Below are 22,393 nucleotides of genomic sequence, written 5' to 3'. Positions count from 1 at the left end.
GATTCTTTAAACCTCATTGTCTATTATTATTATTATTATTACTACTAGTATTATTATTACGGTCAGACTGGCTAGTTCTGAATAGAAAGCATTATTTTCTTAGTAAATGAAGTAACAGAAATTTGAAGGAAGCAGAGAGGACTTTGCACGCTTCCCTTAATCAGATTAAATACTTCCACAGTCTTTTTTCTCTTACCATGCTTATAATCTGCAGCAAAATTACACTAAAGGTAAACCCCTTCTACACTCCTGAGAGATTCCTGAAGCAATCAGGCCTGTTAATGAATGGAAAGAGGATTATGTAAATTCACAATGTCTACATCCACTTAACCCCATTTGTATATTCCTTTTTCTTATTAAATGCTTCCTTTAAAAATTTTTTCTCATCATTACCAAGCTTTGGATGATACACTATGATACACTATGGGGTCTGGCTGATACAGGCTGGATAAAATTTGACTTCCACTTCATTTTCTCCATGGATTCAGGGATCGTGTATCTTTTCACATGGCAAGCTACAGTATGACACAGCAATTATTTTAAATGTAAGAATAAAAACAGTGTGTCATTGAAAGCACAAGCTGTTGCGTTAGTGGGTTGTTAATGCAAGGCATGAGGAGACATTGCTCTAGTAGAGTGGAAATTCAGAAACAGATTCAATTTTTGTACCACCCACAGACATATGGATTGATCTAGAGCAAGTCACTTCTCTTTGTAATATCACAGACTGTTTCTTAGTAAAAATGAGTAATGAAATCCCCCTCTCCACTGTAGTGAACCATCCTGAAGGCATGCTCTCTTCGCACCAAATAATGGTGTCACTTTCTCTTTGATTTTTGCTTAGTGTTTGCTTGTTGGAGTGACCATGACAAGATGTTTCAGCACAGTCCTAGAAAATAGAACTTTTGTTTTAATGCCCAGAGTCTGTCTACATTTCCTATCACCCACTATTTACTGCATGATGTTGCAGCATGATCTTACCAGGTATCCATTCCACCAGAGCCGCATTGCAGGCTGGAGCTTTCCACATTAGTCCCATCCCATTAGTGTGTCATGCACTATTGGAGTGTAATAATTTCAGAAGTTGGGATCCTCAGGGATACCTGCAAAATTGCCATTTCTGCTTGTATGCAGCTGGACCCTACATCCCAACCATATTCTTTCCTTCAGTGATTCTAATGCATTTATTTCTTGGGTTTTATTCCCAACATATATGAAGTTACAAATTCAAGAGTCTGCAATACTGCATGAAAGGAAGGGAATCAAACCACCCTGCTATGATGGCAGAGTAGAAAAATAAGACAGGGTTAGATATCTATGAATGTTATGGCCAGACCAAATCAGTATGTCTGCAGTCACTCGCATACAGTGTATATCATGTGTAAGTATCATTATGAACTTCTACGGTAGAAGTTCCCTGGAGAAGATTTTTAACTCAGACCGGACTGTTCCATGGTGCCACTTCAGTGGTTCAGATTAGGAGAAACTCCAAGTCCCATGAATCCAAGTTTGTGGACTTGATTGTCCCCCTACAAGGTATATTAGTAGAATGCTAACACTCTGATGACAGTGTAGCTAAGAACACAGCTCTGCTGCTTCACTCACACTGACATAAATCAGAGGACACATCTGAGAAATAAAAGGAGCCAAATTACTGGAAAGCAAATCTAAATCAGAAGCATTTCAAGTCCAGATGATTTAATCTGGAACACCACTTTGAAAACAGGATTCTTCCCACTGAGTAGGATCTTTCACTGACATAGGTCACTGCTGTTGTGTGGATTTCTCTCAGCTGTGCTGGTTTACACCATTGCATAAATGGTGTAAATGGAGTAGTGGACTTTAAAATCACAGTGCGAAAACATGTTTTTAAATGAACATCTTTTATGTCTTCTAGAATTGTAGGTCATGTAGTGAGTCAGCTGCAAAATTATCATTTGTATAGAATAACAAACCACATAAACTCAGTTTTCTTTTACAGGGTATTGTACAGCGAGCTCATGAGGGGATGCAAATTAAGCCTGGTGCATTAGGAAAAGCAGTTCCATCATATGATGTTCAGGTACTTTGATGCGTGTAAAGCATTCTGGTTATTTCAGTCTGAAATAAGATAAGGTCATGGCAGGACTGTTCTCTGTTCAGCAGCATATCACCTAACTCCTCCTCATGAGCGAGATTTCTTTTAATTTAGGTAATAGGTGAAAATGGTAACATTCTGCCTCCAGGAGAAGGCGGCAACCTTGCCATCCAGATCAAACCAGCAAGGCCTTTCTGTCTTTTTGCTTGGTATGGGCTAAGGAATCAAATACATTTTGGGGAATATTTTCAGTTCACTGGTGACTTTTGAAGTGCCTCCTTCCAAACACATATGCTTAGCTTTTGAAAACCTGGGTAGCTCTGAAGGTATTGTAACTGATCTCGGAAGCACTGGGTTTGGTTTACCACCAAAGCAAAGATTTCAGAATTATTTGCCCAGCTCTGCTTCTTAATACCAAACTCTTATTTCCTTTCTAGGTATCACATTGGGCTGGAAGTACCCTGACAGATTATTCAATGGGAACTGAAACAGCTGCTGTCAGCAGCTCAGACCCCATCAGAGGAGAGGTAAGTACATTGATATTAGGAGCTACCTAAAACTTCTGATGTACGTATGTATTGAGAAATAGCTATGCCTGTTAGGGAAATCTTGGCTTGTATTAACATTGTAAAGATGTAGACCAGTGTTTTCAAACACAGTTGAGGGGACGAAGAAGCATCTAACTTCTTTTTGATTTCAGAAAAATTAGGGGCATCTAGGCCAATTTGAAACTCTGGCAATGGCTTCTCTGAATCCCAATGAGATCCCACATCTTGAAGCAACATCCCCTAGCTATTCTTCTTAGGAAGGCCATTAAGCAAATGTGGCCTACCTAAGTCACCTCTCTCCCTGAGCACTGTGAGGACATGATGTGGCTGCCCAGACGCCAGTGAAGAATTCCTGTCTGCTGGGAACTCCGCTATGCTCTCTGTAAGTAGTTTTAAGGCCCATTTGTGGAGGTCAGTAAGTGATAAAAACCAAAAAGTTGTCCAGCATCTGGCTCAGAAACTTGTATTTCCACTGGCTTGAAAGAAATTTGATCGTAGAAAATTGCGTTATTCATTTTAGTTTTTCTATTGAACATTATTCATCAGGTTAGTGATTGCTGAGTGTTGCCTTACTCTAGCTCTCTCCTTTAGGTGGTCAAAGCTTTTGTTGTTCTGTCTCCTGAATTTACATCTCACGATGCTGAAAAATTAATTCTTCAGCATGTGGAAAAACAGTTACTGCACCTTACAAATACCTGAGAAATGCAAGTATCACTGAGTTCTGAATATACAAGTAGTTCCTGGCACTGCACCCTAAAATTAAAACTCTTCTAATCAAACTTAAAGATAAAATTAGGAGTACAATCAGGTTATATCTTGGAATAGTAGAATTTTGCTTTTCTTCTCCTGGAATCTCTTTTAATCAGGTTTTGCAACGTAACATTGAAAATCTGACCCCATCCTAGCTACATAAGTAAACACTGTTTAGCTGAACATCATAGGCCTATCCTGAGAGGATCTGATGTTGTCTTCTTACATTCAAACTACAGATGAACCTATATTAGGTTTCACTGTGATTATGTACAGGGAAATGAAATGTTCCTTCACCTAATCAAATTACGTTTATGAGCATAAATTTATCCTAATTATTTTAAACAAAAGAATTAGATTTTACAAATTAAATACCATTATAAAATATTAAATGTCTTTCTAGACGTTTTGAATGACTAACTGAACAGAGAAAAATAATGCTTGAATGTTACAATAACAGGGTTTGAATACTATAGTGTGGGCAAAAGCTTCAGCTGGCAGCAGTCAATAGCCTGTCAAGTTCCTCAGCAGAGTTGTCACAGTTTGCACTGGTCACAGATTATCAGGCTCAAAGGGTACAGCAGGTTTGGGGGAATCTCAACATGATTTTCACAGCTTATTACCGGTGGCAGTGGGCTGTGCAGAGGTAAACAGTAGAACAGCCTTTCCAGGTGAGACAGGAATCAAACTCCCCTAGCAGAGTATCTAGAATGGTTGAAAAGAATCCCAGGTCATTCATATTAGACTTAAACTTTAATAGTTTGTCAGGAGTAGCAGGATAAGCCCCACCTGGCTAAGCAATGACGCTCCAGTGCCAGCTCCCACCAAAAGTCTTCAAAAAAGTCTTCACTGTCTGTCTTTGACTTCCTGCAGTTTCTGCACAGGGTTCCAACAACAGTGATGCAGGGCTTTAAATTCTGCCTTACCTTTTCCTGAGCAACAGCTTTGTTCTGGGAGATTAATTTTCTCTCCTTGATTCAATGAGAACAGCGGGAAAACATGTTGGATATTTTATATGTAATCTCATTTTAATAATTAGAAATAGCAATAGATTTTTTTAAAGTGCAATCATAAAAACATGTTGAAAACATAATCTGGTCACAATTTCAGAATCTGATTCTTTTCAAGCACATTCAGATTTCAAATGTAAGTACTTTTTGGCAAAGTAATCCATTTTGCCTGAAGTGATCGAATTGTTCATGTAATTCATTTATTCTATGGAAGTAACTGTTTTTAAAGCATTCTTAAAAATGTAATGCTGGAACAGATTCTTGGGATTTGGTACTTGTCTATATTGGGCTTTAAACAGATCTGGCTAGTTTTTCCCCTGAGCCCTCTTCTAGTGGTGTAAATTGATCATTACAGCAGGGAGGGTCTTGATCAGGAGGTTTCATCTCGCCTGCCATCACAGACTTCTCAATCTATATGTTGGGTCAGACTCACCAACATGTTAGTGCAGTTTTGTAATGATACAAAACCTGAACTTGACCAGAAAGAAAAATGAAGAAACAAACAGATGAATCAAAACATTTCTGTTCGGTGTGTGGGCAGGAGACCTAGCTCTTCCTCACCGGCCAGGGTTTCACACAACCAAATATAGCTCCTGAGTTTCTCCCTTTGAAGTTCAAGTTGTGCTCAAATTCAGTGGTGTGTGATTGACCTGCTCTACCAATTTGAGGAACTACTGAGTCACCCAACTGATGAGCTCTGTTTCTCTAAAATGTAGCTTATTCTTTTTGTTGGGCACTGGGGCACATGTGCTGCCTGTTTGCTTCATCCTCAAAAGAGTCTGTAGCTTTTAAAATTGCAGGCTTGCCACAGAAAAGGAACACAGGTTGGAATCAAGCTGTGTCAAAGCAATAAGTATTATTGTTGTTTCCCCTTACAGACGAGTTGGAGTTTGTTCAACAACTACCAAAGACTATTCTGGGAAAATCCAAAGGAAGAAACACAGAAACAAAGAGTGGGGAAGAGCTTAACTTTGCTGCTAAGCTTCTGATCAGAACATGCTCATCCTGGGCTGCTTTTCTGCCTTCTGGCATCTTGTTTCCTATCAGTCTTAAGAGGTGCTGGACAACCTTCTGAATAAGAGTAGAAGATACCAATTTTTGTTCTGGTGCTCTGGGGTGTTTTAAAGCAATATATTCTCTATAATTTTTAATGTATGTGGGAGAAACTGTTTTGAAAATAATGATAAAAGATGGGAAATCAGACTTGCCTTTAGCTTTTGCCTTTATTTTTGTATGTGCATTGTTATCACTGGAAGTCACAAAGTATGCAACTATGTGTCAAATACTATTTTGTGAGAATGTTTTTAAATAATTGTTGATGATCAGACTTCCAGCTTTAGCCAGTGATGGGTCACATACAGTTTCAGGATTAAATATAATCAAGAATTTCCTGGACTGAGTAGTAAGTTCAGACTCTGAGATATTTCCATAACAGTCAAGCACAGTTACGTGGGCCTGGGTGCAGCAGAGGTTTAGATCATTCCTGTTAGGCCACATCTCACATTTCTTGTTACCCCTCTGTAGCCCTTGGACCTCACACAGTGCTGCTACAGCACAGCCTGTGTACTCTTTATTCTTGCTTCAGAAGATACAGGTAGTCATTGAACTTTATGACCAAGGCTGTATTTACTGGGAGTACAAAAACACCAATGAACAAAAAAAACCCCAGGGTTATTTATCTCAAAATTTCCTGGTTCTGTTGTAAACCCACTACGCAGTACTCACAAGCACATCTGCTGTTGTACCAAGAACCTGGGAAAATAGCAAACGTGCTGCGCACTAAAGCTGTTGATGACCTTTCAGGACAACTAATTGAGTTATTAACTGGCAAACAAACACAAGTCCCAGGAGAGGCTGTGCCAGGAGGGTTCTGCAGGTGGATCTCATCTCTTTCATACCCTTAAGCTCTGAAACGGATATTGCTTTGCTTTCCAGCTACAAAGCACGTAATTGCCTGAGGTCAAAAACAAAGAGAAAACAAATGCACAAAATGCTTTGTCCATGTAGATTACATCAATCTAAATGGATCTGAGCTTGCACTACTGAAACCAGGGGATAACTTATTTCTTTAGGAGCAGAACTAGACCTCAAAGGAAAAATAAATGCCACTCTGGAGTATTTACATGCTGAGAGTGCTACAATTTTTTAAGAAAATTACAAAAGTGACTGAAAGAAGGTGGTTTTGGTTTTTATTAATCAGTCCTTTGGAGATTCATAAGCAGGGCTTATTGCCTGCAGTAGCAATACTACTAGACTGTATTGTGACTGTAGTAGATTCACCTAAACCAAGTGTCTCATAATTGAATAGCTGGAGTTCTTGCATCATGTTGCTGCCTTCCAGAGCATGGATTTTGTGTCTCATCCCTTTGTCACCCTGTTCCTTAGCAGTGACTCTGTAGTTTGAGTTTTCATTGTCCTCTTCAGTGCTGATGGCCCCCATCTGAACTGCATGTATTTTCTCCATAGAAGTGTCTTTCAGATATTACAGGTGATATTTATTGGCAACAGACTTATTAAAATCTTCATATCTTTATCATACCAATTCTCATACTACATTTAACTCCAGAATCTGAAAATAAAGCCCCACTGTTGCTATTTCTGAAGTCATTGGTGTAATAGAATAGAGTCACATATTAATGTATGGTGGATTATCCATTCTCCAAAGGCAGTGAACCAGAAATGCAGTCATTCATACCCAGCTCTCTTTCCATCTTCTCTCAGCTTTTTCAGTGATTGTGCTTTTCCTCAGAAGGTAATTGGAGACATGAAACCTGTGCTCTTGGAGGGAAATAATCCCCATGATGGATTTGATGTGTGATACTAATGAAGGGACAACCAGAGAACTAGTGAGCCAGGAGGATGCAATACTCTCCAATTAAGTACTAGGCAAGATACATGAGGAGGAGTTGAAAGAAGACTCACCTGATCACAAATAAGATCTCCAGGTAAGCAGAACCTATTTAAACATCCTGAGAAATCAGTTTTTCTTTGGTAGTTGTTCAAACAGTCTTCTCAAAACTGAAAGATGCCACCTGCTATTATTAAAAAAAAAACAGCAAACCAATTATAATGTGTGTTATTCTTCTTTCTTCACATGATTCTCACTTTTATGAAGACGGACAGTCATACTTTTCTGTTTTGTATGAAGCAGACTGAAGAAGTAGCTTCTTTCTGCAAGAACATCTTCTAGGTCTGAGTCTGCAATTGCTGGCTCAGATCTAAGGGAAAAACAAAACAGCAGCCAATTCTACAAGGATTTCACTGATTAACTGTGAGTTCTGGAATCAGACTCTTTTTATTGACCTGTTAAGGATAGAGATAAGAAGCAAGATATTATAAGCAGACTATGTGAAAAAAGAAAAAGCCTCCATCTGTGTCTTTTGGTCTCTGAAGCTGAATGTGTTCTGAGCACCATGTTCCCATACGTATGGCTCTAACTGACTTCGCTGTTTTGCAAAGTGTTTTCAGGGTAATACACAACTGCAAATTTTGTGAAACCAAATGCAACTCTATATATTTAAGGACAAATGCATATGTGGTGAAAGCATTAGTCTGGTAAACAAATCAATAACAGAATGTGGAAAACCACCTCTGAGTTTTTCATGGTACTTTGCCATCCAACTAATACAAGGCAAATGCTGGGGAGAGGAGGGGACACAATCTTTTCTTTGGACAAAAGAAAGGCAGAGCAAATGGTGCAATGTAGAACATACTTCTGGTTAACTTCTATTGCATTAGCAACAAGTGCAACAGTAAGGATGTTTATCATATCTCTTCCGTATTGGCTAAATGCACACACCCCTCACCGCTGCTTGCTAGCTACGACCCTGGTCTTTGAGTAGTTGTGTGTGATGGTTATATCTTGGATTCCAAGGCAAAAACCAGGAACAGAAGATGGCATCCATCCTGTAAATAAATCTGTGTTTGCCATTAGGAGCCTTGTAGGGCTGGGTGAGACTGCTGTGGTGGTTAAAACATGGGAGTGGTGGGTACAAGTTCTGACAAGTTCTTTTTTTTTTTTTCGTCTTTTCTTGAAACACCTAGCTGCTCACAGTTTCAAGCCCCTACTGTGGTTGGACGGAATAGGAATTATCAGCTCCAACAGGAATTCTCTGAGAAACCTGTGGACAGATGAAAAAACAGGAGACTTAAAAAGAGTTACCAGAGCTCTAGCTTACCCATAAGGGGAGAGGTGGGAAAAAATGTCATAGAGAGGTAGACTTGCTGCTCTGTATACATCTGTTCCATTTGGAGCCAACAGCTCACCTGGGAATGTGCACATCGTAATACTGTTATTGATTTTTCTGTCTCTTGTAAGAGGGAAATAATCATTAAAAATAGTTCCGATGGTTATCATCTCCAAAAGCCCCCATATATCTGCTATCGTGCCATGAAGATTTTACCTGAATTTAAGTGTTGCAGTCCCCATGGAGCATCCAGACACTCTGCAGACTATTCCACCAGTATCACTTTTGCAACTTTGAATTTCTCAGATGATGAAGCTGTCAGTTGTTGTGAACAGGAAGTGCCCAAGTACTTTAATTTTGCAAGTGCTTTGCTGGACAAGGGGTCTCAAATAGAAACGGTAGCATTTCTGACCCTGTAGATTCAGGATTTTTAGTAAAATTGTGCCCCTATTTCCAAAGTAAAGTCTAAAACCATCACTGGCTTCAGTGGGACCAGAATTTCCTCCCCTATTTCTATTTTAATATATTCTTACATGGCAAAGAAAGGAGAGGATATTTGCTTTAGCATCAAAGGGGACATGATGCTTTGTCTCTGACTCTTGATTCAGCAGTGTGTGCAGCGCTGTGTTCGTAAAAGCCTCTAAGTAGTTTATGAGCATTACAAATCAGGTAAATATACATACCAACTTATATGTGCCTTGGAAAAGGGCTCTTTTAAACAAAACATGCTTAATATCCCTTACGTAGAATTTGCAACACTATCAGATTCCACTGCCTGGAGCATCCCAAAAACTCTGCAAGAACTACAGGAGTCTCTGAAGTAACCACGCTATTTACCCTTGCGCTGTCGATCTGAACAAAAGAAACCATCAAACCCAGCTCTGTGGTGGATAAATCAAAAAAGAAGATGAAACAAAATGGAGCTTTGAAGAGCTGAGCTTCCTATCCTAAAAAGTGGCCTATGTGCTCTTTCAGCTATGCAATCTGCAAAGAAGAGGCTGCATTTTAGTGATGGCTGCTGAATGTGGCTTGAACAGGTGAATTGTGTCATTCCTAATGGTCTGTAGATTGTTACCTTCTGTGTCAAAAGTTGGTTAACAATTCAGTTAACAATTACATTTCTTAGTTGACTTTGTAGCTTGAATATTTGACTATCAAAGAGGCTGACAGGGGTAGTCTCTTATGACTGACGGAATTACCTTCATCTCATCATTTTTCTTTAACTTTCTGTGGCTTGTGTTGATTGGGGTAAATCAATTTGATTTAACTTCAGCAGACTTAAGTTAAAGCTGCTAGTGTTAACTGCCCCAGAGTTAGACTTTCCACTTACATTGTGCCTGGAGCAAAAGATCTTCTAGAAACAGAAGCTATTTTGAACTTCAGATCTGCACATCTGTATTCAAGTTCAGATGTGGGGGACTTGTTTTACCTTCTTCTCATTTCTGGATTGAATGGTGCTGGTATCCAACAAATCAGGATAAGCTATGAAGTGATCAGGACTAAAAGTGAAAAATACCTAATAAATTTTCCATTTGATTGCCCTTTCAGGTGTTATCATCATCGCAGGGATAACACAACTGACAGTACAAGACTACTGGCTTCCAAGGCTGAGTGCATTATTACAGCTGATGTGCTTGCTCCTGCAGTGGACTCGATTGCATCCAAGTGCCAGTTTCTGAAAACAAATCTCATTGTATCTGAAAGCAGCAGGGCCAAGTGTCTGAACTTCAGTGATTTACTTGAGTAAGTGCCTTCTACCTTGGGTCCATCATAGTTATCTCTAGTGGAAAATGTCTCATGTTGTTTAAACACACATGTGTATTTGTGCCTCATTAATGAACTAGATAACATTGAGGGGGTGGGAGAAAGGCAGTTTAGTCTCTTTTCTGTGATGAAAGGGAATATTTGGGAATAGCCAAATTGTTAACTAAAAAATAAGTATAGTCTTATGATGTCTAGGTTTGTTATTTATGACTATGAAATAATACAGAAAAATGGATAGGAAAGCCTCTTTCATTGACAGCTGTGGTCTATTTACCATCTAAAGCTCAAAGGAAAATTTTCTGTACAAACTATTCCAATCCATATTACTAAAACTTGATGATAATAAGGCTAATGTGAATAGCTTTTCACTATGATAGGCTAAAAAAGCATACTGCAAAATGAACCTAATGTGTTCAGGAATCCACCTGCCTCACTACTGAAAAGCAGCTACTAAAATGGCACCCAACAGACAGCTCTTCACTGCAGTGCATGGGACTATAGAAGAGTGGGAAGCAGAGAGGAGAATGGAAGCAAATACCCTGCTACAGTCTGCTCAAGGCCCTAAGTGTGATTTTATCAGCTGATATTTTGTAAAAGCGTCTTTGTAGCTAAAGCCATCCTTTCAAGGTGGGATCCAAGCTCTTCAGTCACTTTAAGAGCTTTATACGATGTACCATGTGTTCTCACAACCACAGGTGTCTGAACTAGTGTTAGCTGTGCAGCTCGCTGTAGTCTCACTACATTTCCACCTGCTCCTTTGAACAATTGCTCGCTTCAATGTCACTAAACCAGAAGATGGAGGAAGCAGTAACACTGCATTCTCAAACCTCCTAGAGCTACTAAAACATTGTCAAGTCAATTTAATGAATCCTCTTTCATGCTGGGCTAATATTCAATGGCTCAGTTCCATGGCAGAGGGTAAAATGGATTTGATAAAACCTAAACATTTTCTGGAACTGCATCAGTCCTGCAAAGGCTGTCCCTGGAGGTCAGGCAGGTAGGCTGTCTGGTTTCCCCGGATGGCTGCCTTGCAAAGTGCTGACTGTCTGGCTCCAGGGTTGCTTGGCTGTCAGGCTCCATCTTCCCAGAGTGCTGGGCTGCTGTCCTGCCTGGCTCATTGTCTTGCCAGAATGCTGGCAGCCTGCCTACCTAGTGGGATAATTGCCCAGACTCCCCAGCTCCCTGTGTCTTCGGCTGCCTTAACTGGCTGCTAAACTGGCCAGGAGGCTGCAGGGCTCCAGAGTGAGGGCTCCCATGCAGCCTGCCTGCCTGCCTGCCTGCCTGCCTGCCTGCCACCACAGGGAGACGGCTGGCTGGGGGAGACCGACTTCCCATGCCCAGCCTTGCAGGCATGGGCAATGTTTGTCTGCCAAGCAAAAGCTTTCTGAACATCAGTCCTGGCAGAGAAAAAGGAGTGGTTTTGCTTTCTCATCCTAGTACAAGATGAGAAATATTTTCCTCCCATGTTCCAGACAACCAAGAGTTTGAGCCTCCCCACACCTCCCAAACATGGCAAGGTTAATTAACCAGTGGGACCACCTACCAAAAGAAATGGTGGGTCCTCCCTCAGCTAATCACACTAAGGCTGGAAGATATGCTTTCTGGAGGGCACTTTGGTCAAACACAAAATGCAGGGCCTTTTGGTGGTTGTTAAGGGAGGCAAATAAAAGACAGCCACTGCGTTTTTACTCTGGAGAAGGTGGACACAGAGAAGTTAAAGAGCAAGACCAGCAACACTTTAATACAGAACTAGCAGTGCAAGAGTGAGGGGTTCTTGGTAGTTTCTTAGCCCTTGTATCGCACTGTACAAACAATCCTGCATGTACTGGGCACAAAGGATCCAAGGTAAGTATCCTGAATAACACCAGCCACTGTTTCATATAACCTTTCATTTTTATTAAGGGCTGCCCCTGCTGCCCATTACTGCACAAAGACAAAAAAAACAGGATCCAATGGCAATCTTATTTTACCAATGGCACCACAGGCTCCCCCACAAGAGTTGAACTTTCCTATGGAAGCTTTGGTCTGGGTTTTTTTTTCTCTGTGGAAGTTAAAGTGTTCAGCTAATTACATCTTTACAGCTCTGAAATGTGAAGCAAACAGAAGAGTTTTTGTATGTGATAAAAATTACAATAGATGACAAGGCCCCCCACAATACTGTACATGCCATTTCTTTCGGTCTCCTCAGCTGAATTGTACCCAGGAAGCAAGGATCTTGTTCAATATGGTATATGGCTCCATTTTAGAAACCACTTGCCGGTTAATCCAGGCTATATAACATATTTAAATAAATGAGTTAGGGTACCGTTTCATTTTCTTTATTTTGCCATCAGTATAAAGGCTAGGCAAAAGGCATTTATTTGAGCTCTTGAGATTCAGATCAAATTTACCAAGCTTTTCTAAGCGAAAAAAAAATCCAACTCACTTCATATTTTTTAATTTCCACTTGCAGACTCCCTTATATTGGCCACCTTTGTCTTCAACAGATACTGGATGAATTTGGCTCCCTCAGACATCATGTGGAACATGTCGACGCTGCTTGAGTGAAGACAGCTGTTGGGAGCATTTTTGGTCCATGGTTCCAGGGCATGTGCGTTTGTGTGTATGCCATGCCACAGTTTGATCCAAGAGCAATCTTAAACATAAGAACACCGTGCTCACAATGAACAGTTACTCATATTTCATGTTGTTTTCCAGGCAGGCCACAAAAATAAGCCTCTTAGCTTTATGGGATTAGCTGTTTTAAGATGGCATAACCACAAGGTGATTGTTCTTTGAATGGGAATATAACACAGGAAGGATTTTGCATCATGACTCTCTTGGACACAGGATATTACCAGCTGCTTCCTATCAGTAGGAGTTACTGGTATTACCTAAACATCTTCTCTACTGTATTTCACTATTGAAATGACAGATGAGCTGAATTACATGTAAATTAATATTTTAATTACGCTGCTGTGGCCCTTAAGAAAGGAAAGTCAGTACTGGAAAACTCTGAAGCCATGAGATTGGCTTGTTCTTAAAAGAAATTATTTTCGAGCTTCTCAAGCCAATCCAAGTTTTAGTCTAACACAAAGGGAAAAGTGCTGTTCCCAAATGGCTCAAAGCCCCTATGTGGAAAAGTTTACATTCCTAACATGTGGGGGTCATTTGGAGATTTTAATCCCATTTCATTTCATTTATAAAATGGTAGTTGCTACTTTGGTTTTCTTTTTTGTATAAATTTCTTGGCCTTGCAAACCCTGGCTTGCAACATGCATGGGATTTCACAGGTCTGCACAAGATGACGTTTGATAGTAGAGGCTGCTTTACCCATGGTGTGTCTGAAGTGAAGGCTGGTGAATGAGAGGTCTTCCCCTTGCTTTTATTTATCACCACCTGTCCCCCTCTCTGAGCAAATTTTCATGGCAGGCAGAAGTGAGGTCGAAAAAAAAAAGCAAGGCTTAATTCTACCTGAGTGTGAATCATCTGCTGGTGTTACAGGTGAGAAATACAGATGTGTTAGAAAACAGAGGCTCAGCTGTGAGCTTTATTTTCTAGCAAGGCACTCGTGTCCTGTGTCTTGTCCCAGCTAAAGGAGGATATATAAATTTGGCAGTCCAAATCAACCTTCTAATAGAGCATTACTCTCAGCTCAGCCAGAGCTCATGGAGGCTTGGTTCTGTGCATGTCAGGGCCTTTGTCAGGACAGCTGAGGGAATTGCATCACATGTAAAAAATTTATGACAGGCCGTTTCAGAAAGTGTGGGGCGAGATGAAAGACTGACATAGGCAAAATGTTCAAAAGAAACTGCTAATTTTAGATGCCTTCATTTTGAAGTGCCTGACTTTGGCCTAGGGTGAGAGGTGGGCTTTACTGAAGTCCCCTGCAAAACTTTGCTGCGCGTCCAGGGGCAGGGTTTCGTATTAAGGGATGGTCCCTGTGCTTCAAGTGAGCATCAGGAAAAATTAGGTACACCAGTGATTTACCACAGTCAATGCACCTCCTCTTCTGCTGATGTTGGGGCACTGTAACATCTTTCCTGAACACTCACAGGAATGGCAATTACTTTGCTTTCCATGTAAGCGAGGTTGTAATTAGGTCTTGTAAATTGTGCCCTAGTACGGAATAGAAGAGAATAGTTAGCAGCAAGTTTTTTCCCAAAACAATATTGTTTAACCCTCTTTTTTGCAGATATCCAGTGACCACACCCCAACTGCCTGCCACATGTTGGTACAGCATGACCTCACCAGATGCCACACATCTGTTACAAGTGACTGTGCCTTGTCTGTTCATGCTATTACCTGGCTCTTTAACAATGATTTCTGCAAGCCCTTATAGCCACTTAAACTCTCAGAGTGGTGGAAATTCTGTGTTGGAGGCAGTGGCTGTGAGGAGGCTCAGCCATTTCTTCAGCGCTGCAGAGACAGGTGACAAAATCCACCCCTCAGGCACCTCCAACCGAGAGCAAATTTTGCCCTGAGCCATTACAGACAGTAAATACAGAGGCTGGTATTGAGCCCTTGAAGGCACACATGTGGCTGCTCTGCCATCGGTCCTGTGCGTCTTTGCAGCTCACCGCTTTGGCAGCCCCTTTCCAGCCCCACTCCAACCGGAGCTCTAGGCTTTCTCTCAACCCTAACCCTAAGAGAGTCAGCTGTGTCCTGAAGTCATGGGATTGGACGTAGACGTCAGGGAGAGCAGAATTTGTCCCTTTCTGTTCTCTGACACTAAGTGATGTCCTCGCTCTATGAAGGTATGCATTCAAGACACTGAAGCACTGTTTGACCAGAGGGGAAACCACTCAACCCAGAAGTGATGGCACAGTGGAAAAGCCAAACAGGACTGACTGCCTATGAAGGCTATGGTCAAACCAAAATTGTATGTTCAGCTTTTTTGTAAAGGGTTACAGCTCAGCTATTAGTTATGGGACTTAGATATCTCATTCCTCATGGTAAATATGAAACTTGGCCATATATATTTCACTAAAAAGAATAGAATACATGGCAAGTGCCTACAAGAGGGTTTATTGTTTTGCTATATAATTACAGTTTGGTTATGATATGCTTCTAACACTGCTTAAGTTGTAAAATATCTTGAACTTTTTGTCCAAGACTCTCAGTAAAGTCCACAAATGTTTTGGCTCACACAGATGGAAGATATGTTAGCTCAACAGTGGTCAAGGTACAAGAACGACAGTGAAAAATACCTGGGCTGGTTGGTTGTCTTTTTCAAACAGGGAATGATATGTGCAAATATGAAAGGAATGAAGATTAAGCTAGGTTCCTTGGGAAAGGCAGCTCCCCACTATGACGTTCAGGTATGGTAGTCCCCTTTTCTGTTTGCTCTTGATTTCATAGGAAGTAAAACACAAGAGTACAACATACTGTACAAGTTTTGGTACCATGCAGTGGTATTCAGGGCTAGCTGACTTTTCCGATTGAGCTCCTGGCTGCTGGTTAGTTTTAGAATATGGCTGTCTTAAAATGGGAAGTTATCACCCATTTGCCTTTCCCATTGCAGATTATAGATGAAAGTGGCAGTGTTCTGCATACTGGGAAAGAAGGAGATATTTATATCAAAATGGATGCCAAGCAGCCATTTACTTTTTTCACTTGATACCTGGTAAGCCAAAAGTGAATTTCTGGACAGCCAGTTCAGGCCTGCAGCATGGTATATATTTATACCAACAGGAGCAGATGCAACATCAAAGAGCTGTGACTCTTCTTGACCTGACAGTGTTCTGACTTACGGAACTTCCATTTTCCCCCCCATTCCTCTGCAGACCTACTGTGTGATTCTCAGTTCTGTATCTCCCCTTGTGATCATTTTTCCCCTCTGGAAAAGGCAAGCACAATCTCCTACATTCTTGAAACAGAAAACAAGCAGTGAAAAGATACTATGGGTAGTGTCCAAAGAGGCAAAACTCACCTCTTAGCTTAAAGCTTCTCAATATTTAGAATATTTAATTGTTGCTTGTTCAACAGGATGATCCAGTGAAAACTGCTTTCACAATCCATGGGAAATTCTGTATGACTGGAGAGAGAGGGAGCATGGATGAGGATGGATACATATGGTTTATGGGGAGATCTGAGGATGTCATCATCTCCTCTGAGTTTGTAGATTTCAGTTAAAATGCCAAGAAATGTCTGGAAAATAACCATATACCTTTCACCTACTAAGCATTTAATTTCTCTCTCCTAGGCATTGTATTGGACCATTTGAAATAGAGTGTCCTGGTATGGCACACAGCTGTTAGTCAGCTGTTGTCAGCAGCCCAGATCCCATCAGAGGAGAGGTAATTAGTGGTCACTCTCCTATTCATAAAGTGCCTTGTGTGACAGAGCTTAACACTCAACTTCCACTGAATTCATAAGACTCTTAATATAGCTATACAAGCTTCTCCATCACTTTACCCAAAGCGAGAGGAGCAGTAGTTTGTATATCGCGTATTCCATTTATTTTTATTTTTAAAATAAAAATATAATCCTTAGTTTCCTAAAAAACATGACACTGAACATAAAGGTGACTCTGGTAAGAACTGATGTACACTTTGACCCACTGCCTGGAGAATTACATTCTTTACTTTAGCAATGCATGTTTACAAAAAGGACCCCAGCATCTAAGATCTTTAGAACAGTCCTTTACAGTACTTTTACAAATTTGGAAGCAGAGTTTGAAGCATTTATCATGTATTCCTTAGGACCTTTACTAATGTAAAGTAGAAACAGTCTTTCGTCCTAATTTTAAATTTGCTTACATAAAAGTGAATTTTACTCTACAGTACAGGTGTGATACAGCAAGCCTGTACTGCAGGCAATACTTATTCTCAATTAATTGCTTCATTTGTTAGGTTCCTGTAGTTTAATTAATGCTATATTCTTTATTTTCCCTTTGTAGGTGGTAAAAGCTTCCTTTAAGTCAAAAGATCAAAAGAACTTGGCCTGGGAATTGCAAGATCATGTCAAGAAAGTCACTGCTCCATACAAGTACCCCAGAAAGGAAAGTAAACATGCGTGTATTAAAAAAAAAACCAAACAAACCACAACCAAACACACAAACAACAAACCACACTTATTTTAACCATGGAGAGGCTAGGAAGATTAGACTCAGTTTAAACCCAGCAACAAACAAAAAAAGCCCAAATACATACTGTGCAAGAAAAATGACAAATATTATTTTAAAGAAGATTTTGGGAAACAATGGCTACAACACAATCTAAAACCAAACTGGAGCTATTTCCCCAGTCACCAAATTCTTATTTAAATTAAGTAGGACAGAGACCTATGCTGTTTTGAAAAAAATCTCGGAATTAAATCTGCTCATTTTACTTTTTCCTCTTTTGAGTCAGGTTGAATTTGTCCAGGAGCTGCCAAAGACAATCACTGGGAAGATCAGACAGAATGAACTGAGGAACAAGGAGTAGAGGCAGATTTAGTTCTGATAAGCAATCTAAAGAAGCCTATCCTTATCAATTCCATTCATAATGGAGCTTTTCTATTACAACTGTAAGCACCAACATAGGATTATATTTCACCCATTAGGCAGTGATTGTGTAATAATGCATAAGGCTTAAAAATTCCAACTACATGGTTTTTAAAATGCTTGTGTTCTTGCTTAACAAAAATCAAGCCTACTTAGCAAGACATTTGTGAACATATCTTCCAGACACCTAATGCTTTTCAGAATTATGGTACAAATAGAAGTAAGTGAAGGAGCAGTGCGTTCATTGAGACCAGATATTTAAACTCACAAGAGGCTTATTAATGAGGAAATCATGATAGTATGTAATGAAGTTCCCAGAAATGGCCACAGATCTTGCATGCATCCAAATTAAGCACGCTGCTTGTGTGAATCTTGAAAGCCTCAAGATTTAGGAATGAATGTGTTAATCTGTAACTGCAAATTATGAAAAATCAGAAGTCAAAGAATGCGGACATTTTTAACACTGCAGCATCTAAATGTCAGACACAGGCTTGACAAATGGATGGTAGCTATTCAACAGTTTCTTCTGAAGACCTGCAGGTCCTGCAGACACACCAAAGAGTGAGCAAGAGAAGGAAGAAAAAAAACCCCACAAACTATCCATGAGTCTATCTTTGTCCTTAGTCATGTAAGTAGACTGTCTTGAATTGTGATCGTGGACATCAGCCACCAATAAATATTCACTGTTGGCCTTTGTCTGGTCTCAAATGGTTCTTCCCTATATGTGACCTAGACATTGCTGGTTTTAATCCACACACAAAAAGCATTAAAATTTAAAGAAAACACCAAAAGAGGTAAGAAAGCTGAGTTTTAATAAGTGGGTAGTAAGGGAGACAGGAACAGGGAGATAAGTCTTCTTAAATTTCCAACTTCTAAAACAATTTTGAGAGAAGAGCAAAATATAAATTAAACACTGTTGAGACTTGAACAAATCCTTTTCACTAAACAAAGACAAGTAACCAGTGGTGTTCTTAGAGATGAATCCTTTCCCATTAGCAACCCACAGGCTTTTATGCTAGAAATGAAATACTAAAGCTAGACAGTTGTACAGGAAGCATAACTCAAAACCCTACTGGAAAGCAGGTTATAGCTGCACTGGTTTTGGTTGGTTTTTTAAAAGTCACTAGGGTATCAACAAAGCTGCTGTGACAAACGGACAACAGCAAGACTCACTAACTACTTTCAATCTGAAATGAAATTAATACTGTAAAGCTGAAACTATACAAAAAATTAAACTTAATTCCCCTTATCTAGTATGGTATAATGGAGAGCTTCTGTCATAAGAAGTTTCCAAGCAGTATTTAAATTCAAATTTTGAGATTTAAAAAAAAAAAACCAAAACAAGGACATTATAACCCACCCCACGGATTTGGAAAGAGCAGCAAAAGGCTATTTGCAGGAAATTACTCAAGGATTCTGTTCAGTGACTACAGCATTTCCTATAAACCAGTAACTGCTGCGTACACTGCTAATGTAAACACACATGTAGTTTTTGCTAAAACCATCTGCAATGACTGCATTGTACTTCTGCTGTTCTAGAAGTCAAATCTATTAAATTGTCTCACAGTACTCAAGCATTTTCATCATAGCAGTTCTTCCCATTCACTTTCAAGACTTAGCCTATCCTTGTAGAGCAATGTGCGTATGTGTATACATATAATCCTCTGTCATACAAGAAATGATCAACTTTAGTTCATTCTGTTGTTCACACCGAAAGATGTATCTGAGTTCTGCAGTCACAGAAGCTGTCAGATCACTTCCTTAAAAACTCCTCTGCAAGCAACTGTCTTTTACAGATCTCTCACTTCTGTCAATACTTCCTGACAGAGCTGATTCTGCACTGCCTTTTGATTTCTGTAGCCATCAGATATAACCAAGGAGAGTCAGTATATGTCAGGGTGGCCACATCTACATATGCACGCACAGACATCTGCTTTTTGTGCTAGGTAAAGGCAATGCAGAACAAAACCACAGAAGAATGACAGCAAGCTTCACCAGAAAGGTGAGACACTCTTGAGCACTCTTACATCTGCTGTAATGTCAGTTCCACCTGCAACAAGCATTAAAATTCTTAGAGATGTGGATTTTAAAAACAAGTTTTCAAAACAAAACCCACTTTCCTCTTTAAAATGCCCTTTCAGAACTCATGGGCAACTTTCTTTAATAGGATTCAATTCTGTTTATCTTTCCCATCTACCACATTTTCTACACTGTCAGCACATCATTCCCCTTGGGCTCAGCTTCTGTTTCACCTTGATTCTTGTTCTCGTGTTTTACTTCATTTAAGCTCTTCTCCTCCTCGGTTTCTGGTTTTACTACCTTCAAGTTCTGGTCTTCTGTCAGGCTTGATGGGTTTTGTTGTGTGTCGTCTTTGTTGCTCTTCACCACCTCCTGTAGATTGTATTTTCTGAACAGAACATAGTCTCTCACCACACTCAAACAACAGACGCTTTTTATTATTTCCACCACAATTGTATATTGTGGGTTATTAAGATCGACTTTGTTTTCTGGATTGAGGCTGCCCACAATTCCTGTAAAACAAGATGTAGTTTAAAAGATGCTGGAAAAATTATCTCAGAGCATAAGCATGCCCTATTGAAAGGATAAAAGTTAAGACAGAGAAGGCAACATCCCCCTTAGTTGTAACCAATTACTTGTTTTTGTAAAAAAATAGCAGAACACCACAGGACTGTTAGAATATACCACCAGAAGGACTGAAGCACTTGAAAAACTATCCCACCAAGAAACAAAGTAGTTAAGTGGAGCTATTTTCTGAGCAATATATTCAATAGAAATAGTAAGACATTATTTCAATATAGCATCCAGAGAGAAAGCAGTCATTTCAAAGCACACATAACCAACACCCCAAGTTATATGCGACACTGTACTCTCTTCTGCTTGTTGTCTCTTAAGACATCAACACCAACAAGGAATATTGGTGTCAAACCTTTCTAAGTCTTAGAGAAGCTTTTGTAGTTCAACATATAGATTTTAAGTACCAAATATGTATGCCCATTAAGACCACTTTTAATAATGTGACGTATCTTACACATGCAGTCATGGACTGCTTGTATACTTGCTCTTAGTTCTGTGTGAAATCCATACATACCTGCCAATTCCTTAATTACTTCTTCCCTACTCATATGACTGTTATTACGAGCTTTGTAAACAATCTGAAAAGTACCCTTATTAGGGGCTTTAAACCAAGGCTCAAAAAAAGTTTCCGTGTACTTTTTCATATCTTCCATAAAAGCCTTGCAAGTTCCAGAAATGGGCAGCATGCGCAGAATGACTCTTGTCTTTTTCTTTTTAGTGGCATGCATATCCTTTAATATATGGTGCACCAGGTTCTCAGGTTCTACAACAAAAACAGCTAGGTATGAGAAACAAATTGAAGGCATTTCTCCCTTTGTCCCCCCCCCCAAATAATAAACTAGCGAAATGCATTTGTCTGCACTGCTGTCAGCCTCAAATCCTTTTCTGTAAAGAGTTATTTTACTACATCTGGCTAATCAAAAGACTATTGTATCAAAGCAGATTCCTCTACCTTTAGTGACTCTGCTAATGACAAACTTCCATGGCAATGCCAAAGGGGAAACCCTCTATTTTTTTGGTATACACGAGTTTCGTGGAAGTCACGCTCTGCAGCCTGTTACTAACACTGTTCAGAGCAGTTTATCACCACAGCATTATGCAGCCTTGGCTGACATCCCACCTATGCCCCGGGTTCTGATGAAGACCACGTTGTTGGCGCCACTCTCCACCGACTGGAACCGCCGCAGCTTCTGCTCCGTTGAGGCGCGGATCTGGCCGACCTCCTTCTTCAGGGCAGCCTCGACATCGTCCTCATCCTCCTCCCTCTCGCTTCCAGACAGCCGCTCCTCGTGATCTGAAAACTTCACACAAGGCACGTCTCTTGTTCGGGGAGTACCGAGCACCAGCGCCCACACCTCGAAAACCAGCGGCAAGGCACCATCGCGCCCAGGGCCTGGAGGTGACGGGCACGGGCCTTTTCTCCAGCCAAGCCGCGGGGCTGCGCTGGTGTTTGCTTACAGAAACCGGCATCTTCCTGCCTCTGCCGACCACAGACGGGCCTTTTACAAACAGAAAATGAGAGGGGGCCTCGCGGCGCTGCTCTCCCCGCCCCGCCGGCGTTAGCGCGGCTGCGGGCGGAGCTGGAGGGGCGGCCGATACCGCGCTCCCCGGCCTCAGGGCCGCCTCCCGCCCCGCACTGCCCCGCACCGAGCGGCCGGCCGCGCCCGCCCGCACGCACCTGCTCGGGCCCGTAGAGCAGGTCCCCGTACTCTCCGAGGAGGCTGTAGGCCTCCCCCACGCACTTGCGCTCGTTCATGTTGCAGGTGATGAGGATGCCCCGCATGCCGGCCTCCAGCTGCTGCCCGCCGCCGCGGGGCCGCTTGGCCCGCCCCGCCGCGAAGTGCCCCTTGGGCCGCCGCTTCCGCGCCTCCGCCGCGGCCATCGACCGACACCCGCCGCCGCCGCGCGCTGCGATGGCGTCAGCGCCGCCTCGCGATGGCGTCAGCTCCGCCCCACGGCCCCGCCGGGAGCGAGGGGGGGAGCCGGGCGGCAGCACA

At 41.1% G+C, this 22,393-nt stretch overlaps 2 protein-coding genes across 10 annotated transcripts; one reads left to right on the top strand and one right to left on the bottom strand.

Moving 5' to 3' along the window:
* The first annotated feature begins 7,008 nt into the window (after positions 1 to 7,008).
* Positions 7,009 to 19,145, top strand: LOC142062562 (acyl-coenzyme A synthetase ACSM3, mitochondrial-like). 9 transcript variants are annotated; one of them, XM_075105106.1, is made up of 7 exons: positions 7,462 to 7,656; positions 8,430 to 8,931; positions 9,320 to 9,609; positions 10,121 to 10,315; positions 14,511 to 15,636; positions 16,521 to 16,614; positions 17,217 to 19,145. In XM_075105106.1, exons 3-5 carry the CDS (start codon positions 9,584 to 9,586, stop codon positions 14,797 to 14,799), a joined length of 510 nt encoding a protein of 169 aa, XP_074961207.1. In that variant the 5' UTR covers positions 7,462 to 7,656; positions 8,430 to 8,931; positions 9,320 to 9,583; the 3' UTR covers positions 14,800 to 15,636; positions 16,521 to 16,614; positions 17,217 to 19,145. The 9 variants fall into 9 exon arrangements, 7 of the variants coding, with proteins under 7 accessions (XP_074961209.1, XP_074961207.1, XP_074961210.1 ...); XM_075105109.1 differs by having other exon boundaries at positions 7,462 to 8,931; positions 14,511 to 14,746; positions 15,556 to 15,636; XM_075105112.1 differs by adding an exon at positions 12,789 to 12,926 and having other exon boundaries at positions 7,462 to 8,931; positions 15,556 to 15,636.
* On the bottom strand, positions 18,593 to 22,359 carry THUMPD1 (THUMP domain 1 NAT10 acetyltransferase adaptor). Its single transcript, XM_075105098.1, has 4 exons — positions 22,075 to 22,359; positions 21,517 to 21,697; positions 20,911 to 21,159; positions 18,593 to 20,332 (listed from the first exon to the last, which is right to left on the bottom strand). The coding sequence occupies exons 1-4, from the start codon at positions 22,276 to 22,278 to the stop codon at positions 20,007 to 20,009; spliced, it is 960 nt and encodes a 319-aa protein (XP_074961199.1). The 5' UTR covers positions 22,279 to 22,359; the 3' UTR covers positions 18,593 to 20,006.
* Positions 22,360 to 22,393: the final 34 nt, after the last annotated feature.

Source organism: Phalacrocorax aristotelis, chromosome 10 (genome assembly GCF_949628215.1).
Source record: "Phalacrocorax aristotelis chromosome 10, bGulAri2.1, whole genome shotgun sequence".
In the NCBI taxonomy this organism is placed as follows: Eukaryota; Metazoa; Chordata; class Aves; order Suliformes; family Phalacrocoracidae; genus Phalacrocorax; species Phalacrocorax aristotelis.
This window is presented reverse-complemented; position numbering and strand designations above follow the sequence as displayed.